This window comes from Pimephales promelas, chromosome 7 (assembly GCF_988280905.1).
Source record: "Pimephales promelas chromosome 7, fPimPro1.hap1.1, whole genome shotgun sequence".
Taxonomy (NCBI): domain Eukaryota; kingdom Metazoa; phylum Chordata; class Actinopteri; order Cypriniformes; family Leuciscidae; genus Pimephales; species Pimephales promelas.
This window is the reverse complement of record NC_142775.1, coordinates 29,367,819-29,383,351: the sequence shown is the minus strand read 5'-3', so window position 1 is coordinate 29,383,351 and position 15,533 is coordinate 29,367,819. Positions and strand designations below refer to the sequence as shown.

Sequence of the window (15,533 nt, the reverse complement as noted above, 5' to 3'; positions counted from 1 at the left end):
CCTCTATATCGCAATTTTAGGAAGGCTAATCTAATCTGCAAACTAATTTGTTCATTTGGAGTTTGTTTAGGATCCTCTGCTCTTTCCCCACCTGCTTCTAATTGGCAGAGCTGTTTGTGAATACTGTCCCATTGTGAGTGTTGCCAAGCCCGCGTAGGGAGTCTCTATGCATGTCTCCCGTTTGCAGCACTCAGTTGTGCGTGAATGATGACATTAGTGATGCTTTGTCACTCTGTTGGAGGATGTTAGGACCTTTTTTCTTTTCCTCCTCTTCTTAACCCGGAGCTCTCTTACTAATGTGAACTGACCACGTGATTGACGAGACAAATGGTTGGAATACTTAGCCTAGCTTTGGTTCCAGTGTTTAATTTGGTCATGGGCAGGCAGCTGTTCTACAGCCAGACACTACAAACCATCCCCATTACAGTGGATTCCCATATTTAGTATCTACACCATTTGCTTTGCTGGATTTTTTGTTTATTTCAACAAGGTGGGATTCATATTTCTGTTATACGGGTGGTTGTTGCTGTGAATATTGATTAGAATAGGTTCTGCCCATGGGTTTGTGGGTCCCTAGGTGAGGGGCAGAACTATGATTAAAAATGTATAGGATCATGAATATGATGTGCAATTTGGCAACACAGCAAAATGTATATATGAAGAGTTCAGAAGCAAAAGCCTCTAAGTGCCATTTGAAATTTTCTTCTAAAATTACCATTTTTATCAAGCTTGTATATTTAAGTTCAGTAATTTCACTTAAATGGCAATGAAGATTACCTATTAATTGTCATTTAAGTGAAAATATTGAACTTAAAACACAAGCTTGATAAAAATGGTCATTCTAGAACAAAATTTCAAATGGCACTTAGAGGCTTTTGCATCTGAACAAACTAAATATACATTTGGCTTTTGCATTCATATACAAACTAAAATTAACAAATAAACTATTTATGCATTTTATTCCTGTTGACAAAGCTGAATCTTAGCATCATTATTACTCCAGTCGTCCGTGTCACATGATCCTTCAGAAATCATTCTAAAATGCTGATTTGATGCTCAAGAAACAATTATTATCTGGTTTGAGGTGTTTGTTTATCATAACTTTATATATAACTATATATTACCAAGTTATATAGTTGTTGATATTTCAGATTTGTGACATTACTTATTATGTAATGCTAAAACACTGCTGTTCACTTTCAGAAACTGTAGTGATGATTTCTTTTCCCAGAAATAATGTGAAAAAAATATATTTGTTGTATCATTTTTAGTTTTAAAATCTAATTTAAATTGATTTTACACACTTAAAGCAACATAGTACTGCATATTGATTATCACATTTAACACGTTATCACACATCATCATTTTTATTCAGTGTCATGTAGCCATAATTTGAAGCATTAGGAATACATTTCTGGACATTTCTTCAAAAATCCCTGTATAGCTACCACTGTTTTGATTTTCTGGTTAAGTAAAATTGTTCTTGGTACAGGCAAAAATAGGCTATTGAGACTATCTACAAATCAACAGTATTACCCTCCCATACACACACACAAACACCATTGATTAATGATCTGCATCCTGCTAGTGGAGAGACGGGAAACAACCTCTTTTCATCTCTCCTTAGCTTCTGTTTGAAAGGATCATCCTCTTTTCATTGTTTTCATCTTTTGTTGGCAAATGAACCCACTTGTACATGCTCCTAACCAAATAAACCAAATTAATGGACATTTATCATCTGTAAAATATCATGGATCTATTGTCTTTTAAACCAAATTATAGCCTCATGTCAAGGAATGTTTCTGTTCATTCGTGTGTGAAGATGCTGTAAAATGATTTGTGTGTGTGTTTATGACTTGATGAGGTTGGACCATGGTCTCCCATGAGCCTCACGGAGGCGTTTGACCAGGGAGAGTATTGGATGGCTCTTTGTTTATCCTGGTCTGGGATGTGGAAATGACAGAAGCATGGCAGATCTGACTAAGAAAATACACATCTCCTACTATTAACTCACAGGGTTATTTTAGTACAGACTTTGGAACGCTGCAGTGGCATCAAGTTGGGAAACATTGACGATAGTTTCACAATAATGAGAGCAGTGAAAAGGGAACTGCACAGAGGATTTAGTGTTCCTCGTTCCAGGAAAGAAGCACTAAAATTCTTGCTTTTATGTAGAAAATAGTGCCATCAGTGCAAGTCTGCAACAAATTTAAACATGCAACTAGTTAAGAGTCAAAGCCCTGGACCGAATTAATTGACACATGGGTTTCTTTATGCCTTTATTGTGAAAGCGGCGACATCACAGATTTCTGCTTTGCCCTGCAAGCTTTGCATTTAGCGTTAAAACATTTTAACATGTATTGTGTGACAAATTGATTGATTTGTTCACATTCTTCCTGGTCAGCTCCACTATCTGTCTGGTCACTACAAGGCTTTTGTGTTGAGCTCTAGATGTTGCTTTGTGATTGGATGACTTGGTTCTGGATGTAATAAACAATGGAGACTTTGTGGTGCCGCTGAGATATTATTTGACTCTGACTTTAATTTTATAAACATCTAATCCAATGCATTCCATAGGAAAATAAACTTCATCTTCAAAGTGGATATGTTTTTCTTTTACTGAATCCTGAGTAACATATTGAATTAATGTATGATGATCAAAGAGTTTGGTTGATTTGGCACTTAATTTTGTTTACAGACATTGAGCTTGTGTGTGCATTTATTTTAAAAAAGGACATTTATAAAAAAAAAAAAAAACATGTTTTTCTTCCTGTATTGAAATATTTCCAATTGAAACAAAAGGTTTTAGCAGGGCATATTAATTAAATGCCTTGGCGATTGGTTGGTTGGTAGGTTGATTGATTCGTTTGTTGGTTGGTAGGTTGATTGATTAGTTGGTTAGTTGATTGATTGGTTGATTATAGCCTGTGATCAGTTATATTGTAAATCAATGATGGATTTGTTCTTTTAGGTTTTCCTTAAATATAAAGTATTGCGTAATTAAAATAGACAAACATTCATTTGATCAACTTTAAGGAGTACACAAGTAAACAGATGACTTCAAAGCTAGCACACAAGAACTAAAAGCCACAAAATATTGATTTCATGGAGTATTTAAAAACATCCTCCACATACTGTATAGTAACTAGCCATGAATAATCACACAACCCTTTGAAGTGTTTTCCAGAATTTTGCTTTTTGAGTCCTCGGTGTACTTCTATTTAATGGAAAAGTGTGGTCCAGTGACGGATATGTGATGGGTGTAGCTCGGGTGGTACTAGCGAGACAGTTTTCATGTTCTTTCTTTAGCTCAGAAAGGTCATGTAGACAGTAGACTGGCTACTATTTTTACACAGGGCTGGTACATTACACAGCAATTGAACACAGCAATTACAGCACATGGTTACGCAACGACATGAGTGTGACTTTAGAGCCGCCCAGAGCAATGGCCAGTTTTATGTTACCTAAACTGTCTTCCTACAGTGGATTTCTATTGTTATTTTATTGATTTTATAAACAAAACTTTTCAATTTCTGAAATGTTTGCCCAAATAGAAAGTCCTGTCTGCTAACACCAGCTGCCTCTGACTAGCAGTAGTAGATAGCGAATGAGTTAAACAGTTTGTTCATGAAATTTGAATAGCCACAATTGAACCCATTGAAAAGGGGTTGTACACTTGGTCCTTATCCAGATTTGAGCCTTGCACCCTTGATAAGAGTCTTTAAAATCACTCTGTCCCAACTTTTTCAAATCTTTTCTGAAAAAACATTTTCTACTTCAATACTTTAAGTAACCATTCAGGGTTGATTGAACTTTAGTGGTAACTTTCTTAGGCATTTGTTTTGCATCCATAATAATCCAATATAGAATGAAATGAAATATATAAAAATAAAATGTAGTGCAGAACTTGTTTACTCATCAGGAATTGATTGGATTAGTGGATGATTGGATCAGTGGATGTGGATGTTCCATACTAGAATAGAGCCAGAGACCTCCAAATGTCTTTCCATGGAGGCTTAAAGTCAGATTCATTGCTTTTTTTTCTTAGTCTTAAAATGCAAGTTATTACAGTACATTGATGACAAATTGACAGTGCAATGATATGCTCTTGTATGCATTGGAATGAATACTTTTGACAAAGATCTATAGGCCTGTTTGAAAGAACATCAAATGTTACTAAAGACACACTAAAGTTAGGTATCTATCTAGCGTGTTTCTGGAACTTGGAGCAGCTGATCTCATAGACTGGAATGTAGAGCTCATGAGAAGGAGGCATCGAATGTAAACTTTTGCTGAGAGTGAACATTTTTTAGTGGAAATAACCATTCAGTAAATTGAAGGGCAATCTTGACTTTGTTCGTCAGACCTGTTCAGTAGGACATATTCCATCAGTCTTGGAAAAAATGCTCCCGCTGGAAGGGTCTTAAACATTTCCACCACACATCCTCAACTGGATTCTTGCTCTTTTTTTTTCAGTCTCTTCTTTCACATTTCAATCTGTTTTCCCCGAACACAACGTGGCACTCAGTCACACGAATACTTTTGTTTTTCAGTCTGTCTTGTAAAGAAATGGCTGCTTTAATGATGCTTAAGGATCTCAGTGCCATAGCAGTGCTGTGGGATCAGTGGGAATACGGCCTATGATCGCTCCCATATGTAGGGATTGTGCCTGAAACGGTGACATTGGCTGAGTACCAACATCCCTGCACCTCAGTGTATCTGTTGTATGTGGTTTCTGACAACCTGCACTGACTTGATTTAGATGATTTATGTTACGCTGGACCATATGTTGAGCAGGAGACTGATTTTCACACTACCAGCACACCATGTGTCATGCACTTTATCCAACTTACCATTTGAAAGCTGTCTCGTCTTAATTGATGTGTGTTGTTGTTTTCTAAATCTATTAATTTATTCAAAAATAAATACCATTAAGTTCATTTCATACATAGAATAACTTGAAAACTGCTCTTCCGTGATGGGAAGGTAATTCTGATATTTTTGGAAGGCATAAAATAAAAAAATGTCAGGGTGATCAATTTTAATGAAGGAAAGAAGGTTTGCCAAAGAATGAAATTCTGAAAAATAAAACCTTTTCATGGAAGCCTGGTGTAAAGATTGCATAATCTTTTATTATTATTTTTCTTAGAGGAAATAATGAATTTTAGAAACAATGCTTCACAGATTATTTGTATTTTGAAGAACTTTTGTCCCCCAAAGTCATGTGGTCCGACCAACATGCAAAAACCTAAAACAGGATGTAACTTAAACCTATTTATTTTAGTTGGCAAGGAAACATTTCTAATTTTCGTTTAAGTTTTCTAAGATTTTTATTGTTTTATTTTATTATTTTACAATGCACACATTGTCATTTTTGGTTTGTGAATGTTCTCCAATGTTTATTTAGTCAACTTGTCCTTGATCTCTGGTGATGACCTTTATAGTGCTGTCACTTGGTTTTATTTGCCCGTGAGAACCACAAACCTCTCTAAAGATTTGCTTTTCTATTTCGGTCCCCGTCTAGATGCGGGTGTGTGTTTTTTGTGTGTGTGTGGTGTCCACACACAGTGGTTTGCCAGTGGACCTACCTTTGATACTGAAAAGAGATAAAACTCCTTTCTTTTCCTCGTATTCTCTCTCCTCCGTGTCTTTCTTTCTGTTTTTGTTTTGAACATTTTTAAAGAGCCTTCCCGCAGACAGTTTAATCGCACATCCACTGTGCCCTTAACTTCAGTCTAAACATCGCCCTGGTAATGTTTATGTTGACTACGCAGAAGACTGTCTTGGGCTCACTGCCTTTGACACTCCTCGCTTTCTCTCGGGAGTAATCACAAATCACAAGAAAGAACGGAGATAAACAGGCAGGAAATGAGAGGAATGCAGAGAGGAAAAACTTAATATTTTCAAACTTTGAATGTGTACCCAATAACCTCGCTCGTCAACCATTTTGCCCCCCAGTTTGATGTTTTTTTAGTCTTTTTTTAGTGTGGTTTTGTACGTAAGCGAGAGAATGTGTTGTGTTTGTGTGTTTCCATGCTCCCTCGTTCACATCTGGAATACTAAGTTGAGAGTTGGACACTCTTGTTGATTCATTTTCATTTTTTCCTACCATGACTGAGGCCAGCTCGTCCTCACCACGAGTACATTTGTTTTTCTCTTCTTGAAGAAGGCAGAGGGAATGAAGGAAAATCTGGATCTTATTTGAAGAAGTTTCTTTCTGCCTTGACGTTCTGCTTGTATCCTCACCACAGCTCAGCTGGAATCTGCCTCGTGCGAGGAGCTTACTGCGGTCGTGTCCCAAGTCACCCATCCCTGAGGATGACAGCTGTGCCGTAGTCTTAGTCGTGGGAAAACGCTCCTCAATACTGCTCTGTGTTTTACTGAGAGTCACTGAAGTTGAGTTGGTGGTGTGGTTGGAGGAACATTTCCACTTGTGCTCCACATGGAAGGTGGATGCTTCTTTGTAATTATGCCCAGGCATCATAGGGTTACTGTATTTTAGCCCAACGGCAATCCAATCCAAATCCATCTTTGTCTCTTTAAAGCTCCTGAAGTTGGAGTGAATAAACCAGAGATCTGCAAACTAAAGCAACCCCCAAGGACACAGAGCTCCGAGCTTTTGGAATAAACCACGTCTGTATCAGATGAATGCTGGACCTGTGAATGGAAAATACTCTCTAAATGCCCTGATTATAGGTTTTTCTACTTTCATAACGTTTTTGACGTTTTTTTTTTTTTTTAAGAACAGAAAATGTAAAGGGAGTTAATATAAACCATCAGTTAGGCTCATAAATATTAATTAGTTGATGTAAAGTTAGCCTGAAAGTTCTAACTGATCTGCTGAAAGCCAGATAAGTGGGAACTAACCAATGTAGCATTATGCTGCCCTAATGGTTTCTAAAGAATTTAATCTTTAAAGCTACACTGTGTAACTCTTTTAGTTTATTCTTAGCTAAAAACACTTAGTTCTTTCAAAAATATATGTGCTCATTAATGTATATTTACTTCGTTCAAGTAATAAAGTATTCTTGTGAGTGTATAATATGCCATTTGAAAATACATACGGGTAAGGGGTTCTAATGTCGTTCGCCATGTTGCCCCTCCATCTTGAAAGTACATTAGCCAAAGAGGGACATACCCGTTAATTCAAGCTTCGCCTTTCGCGTTTACGTTTGAGTTAACACTCATGGACGAGGTCGAACTGGAATCCATGTTAATGTTTGACTACATTGACAACCGTAGGAGTTAAAACGAAGTCGGAATTGAGAGGAACAGAAACTATATTCACTGGATGCCAATATACATTTTCACCACTAGATGGGGGTAAAAATCACACAGTGTAGCTTTAAAGATTTTACCATCACAGTTCAAACTTGCTATACATACAGTCTCCATGATAAACTGTGTTTTTCTACATCATATGAGTGTCCACTCAGTCAATGAAATATTATTATTTTCAAAAGCACAATCCTATTAGCTTTTGGCAGGTCCTGCACCGTCTTTTAGTTATCTGCTTTAATGTTTTCTTCTTTTTTCCGTTTGGGTTCTCATGTAAATTACACCTCTGATTTTTACATTGCTTCAGTAGTTGGGGTTGGATAAGGTTTGCATGGATGCAAAAGGGCAAGGATTGTTTGGATTGAGCCACGTGTCTGCACTGCAGTTCCTTCCAAGACTGTGAATTTTCATACATTGATCATGTTTCAGGAAATTCACTGGATGTTGAGTTGACGTATAATTGGAAGCTTTCATTCGCACTTGCTGTTAAAACTGTTTGTTGCCTTAAAATGTCACATAAGGTAATGTTGACGATTTTAGAGGAATGCTTTTAATCAGATAAACCCACAATTTTGGGGAGAATTCCACTTCAAAGTGAGGATCCCTATGCCACACGCACATGAGCAAGAGCACAGAAATCAGGGAATCACAACAAATCTTGTTGAAAAGATTTGTTGCTTTTTTTTGTGGAAACAATGATGCATTCATGGACAAAAAGAAAAAAAAATCTTACTGACCCCCAAACTTTTGAATGGTATCCTCTGCCTGTTGATTTATGCCTATTTAATATAACCTGTTTGTGGACCAATGAATGTGGTGATGCATTGATGAGCTGCAGGTCTGTGGTTTTTGTCAGTGTATCTGTGCTTTTCATGGCACTGAGACCCACCATTTGTTGTGTGAAAGAATGTACAGGGGTCACAACCCCACTTCAAAGCCTCCTTGCATCAATTTTTAACAGGCTGCCTTATAGCAGACTAACTCTGAGCTTAAAGCCTGTGATAGGCCCAAACTCCCCAGCAATGCACTTTTATTAATAAATTACATTATTATGCTTTCACTGGCTTGATAATGCTGTAAATTGATGCTTACCCAGCATTCCCAGTATTAAAGTTATGCCAGACACCAGGGTTTCATGGGCCGCTTTTATCACACATACTGACCTCTGACCCAGAGATCAAAGATCAAAGGTCAGGCAGTGGAAAGCACAATTCACACAGTTGTTGTCCATTTGCAAACAGCACGACGTTAGGATCATGGGAAAGACAGATAATCTGATAATAAAAGGCAAGCATACAGTATCTTGCAGTTGTAACATTGAGAATCGTTGAAACAAGGCCAGAGTGTGCCATTTGGGATCCAGCCATTGTTACTTAAATAACTTGTTATTTATATATATAAATATATATATATATATACAGTAAATTTTTGTTTTCCCTCAGTGAACTTCCATTTTCTGTTAACAATATAGTTAATATAGCAGTTCTAGTTCTGTTAATATTATGTTATAGAGGACCTTCAGATATTGGATTGGACCCTGGGCGGCCTTTGAGTAAACAAAGCAAACTGTGATGGTCTCATTGGTTCGAGGGTCATCCGACTTCCTGCTTCCATTGGTGTTAGACTGTATCAATGAGTAAATACACTGGTATTTCCAGCACGTTACAGCACATCTGTGGAGCTGCCCAACAGTTATCACCATTAAATTCATTCTTCAGTATTTAGCTACTCGTTTATCAGGGTTCTTAGGAAATCCACATCTCAGATAGATGTTGGATTCCTCTGGCACTACTCTGGCAGGTTGGTTTATTATGAAATGGCAGCTTTGGGTGGAGATTTGTGCTTGTTATAGATTGCGATGCAATTTTTTTTTTTGACCTAGGATCAGTTAAGAATTTGATGGGCTGTTAGTTACATAATCTAAAATGTCATTGAGTGCAATGAATCTCAAATTTTGATGAACTGCTTTAGGGAGTGTGTGTTTGTTGTGACATGGTAGAAGTTTGGTGTGGCTCTCATCTTGAGGGATGGCTTACACAACAAGCCACGAGGGGGATGAGGAATCCATTACATCCTGCACACTTCCTGTTCACATCAGACTGTCCTCCTACACACATGTACAGCTACATGCCCTCAGATTCAATGTTTCCATGGCTGTTTATGATTTGTTATCTGTTCAAATTTAAATGATGTATAACTTCTAAACTGCTATTCAGAATAAGTTATTATTTTATTTTTTCCACTTGGCTAAATATGTTTGGTAAGATGGTAACACTAATAATATTGTTCATACTTTTTCAGTAGTTTTGGGCAAATGTAAAAAGTACAAAATTAGAATTAAAATTGTGTTTTTGTCTTCCATCATTTAAAAGGTGAAACTCACATGAGATAAAGACTGTACTCATATACAGTATATTACGTATATATATATATTTTATAAAGCTTATAAGAGCTAAAATTAGCCAATCACAACACTTATTATAGTGCTTTACCTATGGAAAACCATACCTGTATGGCTGAAGAAATAGAAAATATTTGAAGCCAGACAGAAAGATCAACAAAAACAAAAAAAATGAGTGTAAACATTGGTCTGACATACACAAGGTAGAAAGATTTGATGATAGATCAAATCTTGAGTGGTGATGCCCAAGTTGCTTTTTTATGGTTTTTGTATAGATAAAACTAAAGCTCCAAAACTCACTAGTATCAGTTTAATTGACATTGACATAAATGACATGGAGAGATCCATGTCATTAGTACAGCATCTGACACCATTGTGGTCTCGGTATTGCAGCCCTCTTCAGTAACCAAACCAGGCTGTCCAATCCTGGTCCTTAATCAGCAACTCTTCTGGATTACTAGAAACCTTCAGGCAGGTGCGTTGGGACATTAACTGGAGGTAAACTTTGCAGAACCTTGGGCCTCCAGCCCCAGGACCAGGATTAGACACCCCTGAACAAGATACTCATCGACAGCAACCCATCCAGTACAGTATTTTCTGGAATACAAGTAACAAAAAATAAAACAAAACAAAGTCATCCGAAACATGCTGCAACTTGCATTCTAAAGCAAGTTATATAATGCAATTAAGCACATAAAATATGTGCACATTTGGATTCGTGCCGAATGAGCTACAGATATTTTCCCACACGCCAGTAGTTCCAGTTTAGGTTTGGCCTTTATAACAAATGTTGTTTATGATTTATGTCATTATAATTTGTGTTTGTTTTATCCTTATGTTTTTCATTCCAGTTCTAATTCATGTTAAATTGAAAGGATATGAGTAGTGATAACTAAAACACACGTTTATAGTGTTTAGTTTACAGGTATTTTATGATTTTTCTGAATATAATATAACTTTTACGTCATGTTTTTCTTTTTTTCTCTCTCTCTCAAAATTTTGACCCAGTGTGGCTTATTTTCCGGAAAATACGGCAGCACCCTGAAATCATCATTGTTTCTAGTTGACGCATCAAGTTAATTGTGCACTTGCAGTAGCTTGTTTTAAAATCTCTTTTGATGATAATTATGTTGAAGGGATCTGAAATGGGAATCAAGAAGCTCACAGAATGTGAACCCAGCGAGAGTGTGGCAGTGTTGGTAGGACACATGTTGCAGTTTTTAATAAGTATCACCGCTGTTAGCTCTCCTGTGTAGGAGGCAACAGGAGCGCCTGCTTTACTCCATCAGAGCAAATAGCTTGCTGTGTGTGGAATGTGTAAGGCAGTGATGAGAAACAGATGCCTCCTCTGCAGGCTTAACGCTACACGTGGCCGCTGTCTCTCCAGACGGGATCTGCATAAAACGGACAAGGTGCGAGCCAAGCAATCCGGTCCAGCATCTAATAGACTAGACTACCGTGGCATGACTTCGCAGCACGTGCGATCACAGACCTTCTGGTGATGATGATGATGATGTTGTCACATGTACACACGCATACTCACTCGCTCTTTTTCCAGTGTGTGTGTCAGCATGGACCACAGTTTGGGTGTCTATACCGTACGTAGAGCGGCCCACACCCCGGGCCTGCCAGTCCAGGCCCAAATCACAGGGCTGCTTACCGCAGGGAGCTAATTGTAGCACAGCTCCTCGAAACGCTTCCCTTTAATTCTCTCCCTGGTTTCGCTCACTCTCTCTCTCCACAGATTAAACATAAACAATTGCTGATACAGCTCGGAAGATCTGGGCCGCGGAAACGAGCCAAGAGGACATGCGAGAAATGGAATCTGAATCTGAAAACTTTCCAGAAACTTGAGACCGATGTGTTTAGAATTTAGCATGAACCAGTTACTCTATATTTGAGGCTTTAGGGGGCTTTTTAGAGTGTATTTTTACAGAAACGTAGAGACTGGACGAGAGGAGGAATAGGATTGTGATTTGACCCAGGCCGGAATAAAACCCTGATACTCATGAGCTGACGGTTCTTATACTGTATAAGATGAAGATATTCCTTAACTTTTTGGACTTTAACATTTTTTTTTTTTTTTTTTTTACATTTTTTTATTATTATTTTTTAATGGAGATGTTGCCTCTTGGTGTAATCTCAAAGAGGCTCAAAATCACTTTCACAGACCTATGACTGTTCCATGCTGGTGGAATGAGTCCGTAGCCATTTTCGAAGACGCATTTTCAGCAACACTTGATCCATTAATACTAACACTTTCTTTGCTCTTCTCTTCTACTCTATATCTATAAAAATAAATAAATAAATACATATGCTGCATTAGACCAAACTGGGAAGGGTCACAGCACTTGCATATTGTTGTTCTATTGTTATTAGTTTAACTGCTTCTATTGCTCTCCTCATTTGTAAGTCGCTTTGGATAAAAGCGTCTGCTAAATTATTAAATGTAAAAGTATATGTACCAAAAAGAATGTTAAAAAAATTATATTTCAAATAAATACTGCTCTATTGGAAACATCAATATGTAGCAGCACAAGTGTTTTAAACATTGATAACAATAATAAATGTTTCTTGACCTACAAACCAGTATAGCAGATTGATATCTGAAGGATCATGTGACACTGAAGACTGGAGTAATGATGCTGAAAATTCAGCTTTGACATCACAGGAATAAATTTCATTGTAATATATTTTAAAATAGATAACAGTTCTTTTAAATTGTAATATTTTTTCACAATATTACTGTTTTACTGTACTTTTGATCAAACTAATGCAGCCTTGCTTCTGAACATAAGATAACTTTTTCCAAAAATATAAAATCTTATGGATCCCAAACTTTTGAACCGTGATGTACATCAAAGTACCATGGTATTATGATTTATGATACCATCACTGTACAATGATAGCATCAAAATATAGTAGATTTTTTGTGGTCTTTGGACATGTACTGTAGTGATGTTGATAATTCTTCAGCTGTGCTGGTGTGTTTAAGACATTTGCGGTGGTCTCTGGTCCATCTCTAATGGTCTTGCCGGCTGTACTGATGAAGATCTAAACTCTGGAACATCTGGCTCGCACTTCATCATCCCACTGGCCAGTTTCCTTCTGCATGTTTGAGAAAGACTGACCCACAATTACAGGGTTGCCAGATTGCAAATGACCCCCCCTGCATATCCTACATAACCTATGGAATGCTGGCTTCAGAGGCTTGGTAACTGTTCCAACAAAACTATTGTAAATGTCTATTTTTTCCCCCCGTAACATGGTTATGTTGGAGATTTCTGTGCCCTGGTACAGTCGTTCCACGAGGTTTCCTCACCACTGACAGGAAATTTTCAGGCCAAAGTACCTGAGAGGAATTTTAATAACGTAAGAGGATTACTCTCATTCTGTTACGCACAGTGTAACAGTGCTTATTTTGTTCATTGAGGCTTGCAGATAAACATGACACTACTTATTAAAGTGTGTGTTATCATATGAGGGTTGATGTGTGGTACAGAAACATTAGACACTGGAGAGTTTTAATGGCTCTGTGTAATAACAGCCATTGAAATGTGGTGTTGCTAAGCTTGCCAAAACCATTTACAACGGGAGAGGATGATTTCCAAACCATCTGATATAAACATGATGATAAGGCACTGATATATTAAGATGTGTACATCACATACACCAGGTCTCCATCTGTCCTGCTTAGTGTTACATTCTACAGGATGAGATTCTTGTTATCGATAAATCTTTCATACTTTGAGTGCTGAGTGCAATGAAAACTCGGGCTTGTGATGTTACATAAGAACTTCATAATTTACATTAGTGACAACATTGGACTTGAGTAACATTCATTTGTGCAGTCTGTCAAGCATTATCAGGCTGTATGTGTCCTCATGGCCAGCAGAGGGCAGTGTGTGATTTAAAATGCCAGGCCAGTGACTGATCATGAAATCTCAAGCAAAAGCAGCTTGTTTTAGATTCATATGTCAAATTTATGAATGTCAAACTTTCATTGATAGAGGGTGTTTTTTTTTTTCTGAACCATGTGCGGCTTTCACCTAGCTGGTTGCTTACTAAAACCCCCAGTCATCATGTTTTCAGCCATTTCAGGTTTGATTCTGATGTGACATTAAGCGGTGATATCTAAGTGGCTTTTTTTAGATTAGATTAGATTAGATTAGCACTCCCACTTGGCTTTCCCCCATTGATTCTCAATCACCCCCCACCAAACCAATCGAATGCTTTAGGGGGTTTGTTAAAAATCAATGGGCTCAGGGGAGGCAAGAGACGCAGACTTCTGCTGTAACTCTACCTGCTGTTGTCGCTGTTGGACAGTGTTAATTTACTTATTGTCACATTTTGTAATATTTTCATTTATTTGGATTATTTCTCATCCATTTTTTTTACGAGGCATTGCCTCCCTTGCCTCCCCGTAGGAAATGTCCCTGATGTGTACATTTTAAACAGCTTCACAAACTGTCTTTTCAACATCACAGTATGATTATTTCTATATTACAAATATTAATATTATCACAGAACATCTAGTTCGGATAAACACTGATGTCGACGGAAGCAAGTAAAATAGAGTAAAACACCTTTTGAAAGTGTAATTTCCCATGAATTCTTAGCAGTCCTGTGCTCTGTTTCAGATGGAGCAGTTTTCAGATGATGAGCTAGATCACGCTGCAGAGGAGGACAGCGATAAAGAGGACCAAGACCTGGACAAAATGTTTGGAGCATGGCTCGGAGAGCTCGACAAACTCACAAAGGTGAGGCTAACCTGTAAATTCATATCCTGTTGGTGTAGTGATGCTAATAATTTTACACATGTCATGTTTTTCAGTATATATTACATCTGTGATGTCACAGCTCATGACTTTAAGCAGCGTGAAGAATCTGTCGATCTTACAATTAACTTGTTTCATGCAGTATCCTCATAGATGCATTTTGGTTTACTATTTAAGCCTCTTTTATTAGTTTTTAATGTTATGCAACAAAATGTCTGGCGAAGAGCTTACGTTCCCGAAACGTCACCACCAGGGAGTCTGACTATTTTTTTAAATTAATTTCCTTTTTGAGCACCCAAGTTGAGCAACATATTCCTTTTCTGTGGATGTGCTTGCTTTGGATCTGATTTTACAAAATGTATTAAAGAATGAATGACATAAGTGATAATCTGTATTTTTCTGAATTGCATCATTGATAATCTGTATTTTTCTAAATTAATCAGACCTGAAATCCCTCTACAGTTTTATTAACAGTACTAACACAGGTGAAACTACATATGTGAAGTCTCATCGCTCTTTTTTTCTCTGTCTTGTCGTCTTTAGAGTCTAGATGATGGGAGACCGGAGAAGGTGCAGAAAGCACCTCTCAGACAAGAGACAAACATGGCCAACATGGCCTACCGCTTTTCCGTTTATAACATTAACGGTATGCACAGGATACACTTACATTACAAAATATTCTATTATTGTTGACAATGTTTTATTGTTAATATTCTAATATTAGTATGACCTCAGGCAGGGCCTATAGATTCCAAAATTATTGATGTTATTTTTGACTACACAAGGATCTTTATGAATCATTATGTATTGCCTCCCTAAAAATCATTATGATCTCATGACGAAGGGCCTACATATTCTCCAATTACTGACCATTGGGGGCTTGTCCTTATGACCTCATGAAGGACTATATACACTGTTCAAAACTTGACGAGTTTTTTTTTTTTTTTAAATGCTTTTGAAAAAAAAGTGTCATTTTAATATTGTTACACTTTAAAATAACAGTTTTTTTTTTTTTTTTTGAAATACAAATCTTTTGTAAAATCATACATTTTTTACTGTCACTTTTGGTCAATTTA

At 37.2% G+C, this 15,533-nt stretch overlaps 1 protein-coding gene across 2 annotated transcripts in view; it reads left to right on the top strand.

The window, feature by feature from the left end:
• raph1a (Ras association (RalGDS/AF-6) and pleckstrin homology domains 1a) overlaps window positions 1–15,533 on the top strand; it is a 65,300-nt gene that overhangs the window by 23,746 nt on the left and 26,021 nt on the right. For both annotated transcript variants that reach the window (XM_039683261.2, XM_039683260.2), the window contains exons 3-4: window positions 14,320–14,439; window positions 15,001–15,103. In XM_039683261.2, coding sequence (XP_039539195.2) covers window positions 14,320–14,439; window positions 15,001–15,103 — 223 coding nt within the window. The remainder of the gene's footprint in view (window positions 1–14,319; window positions 14,440–15,000; window positions 15,104–15,533) is intronic.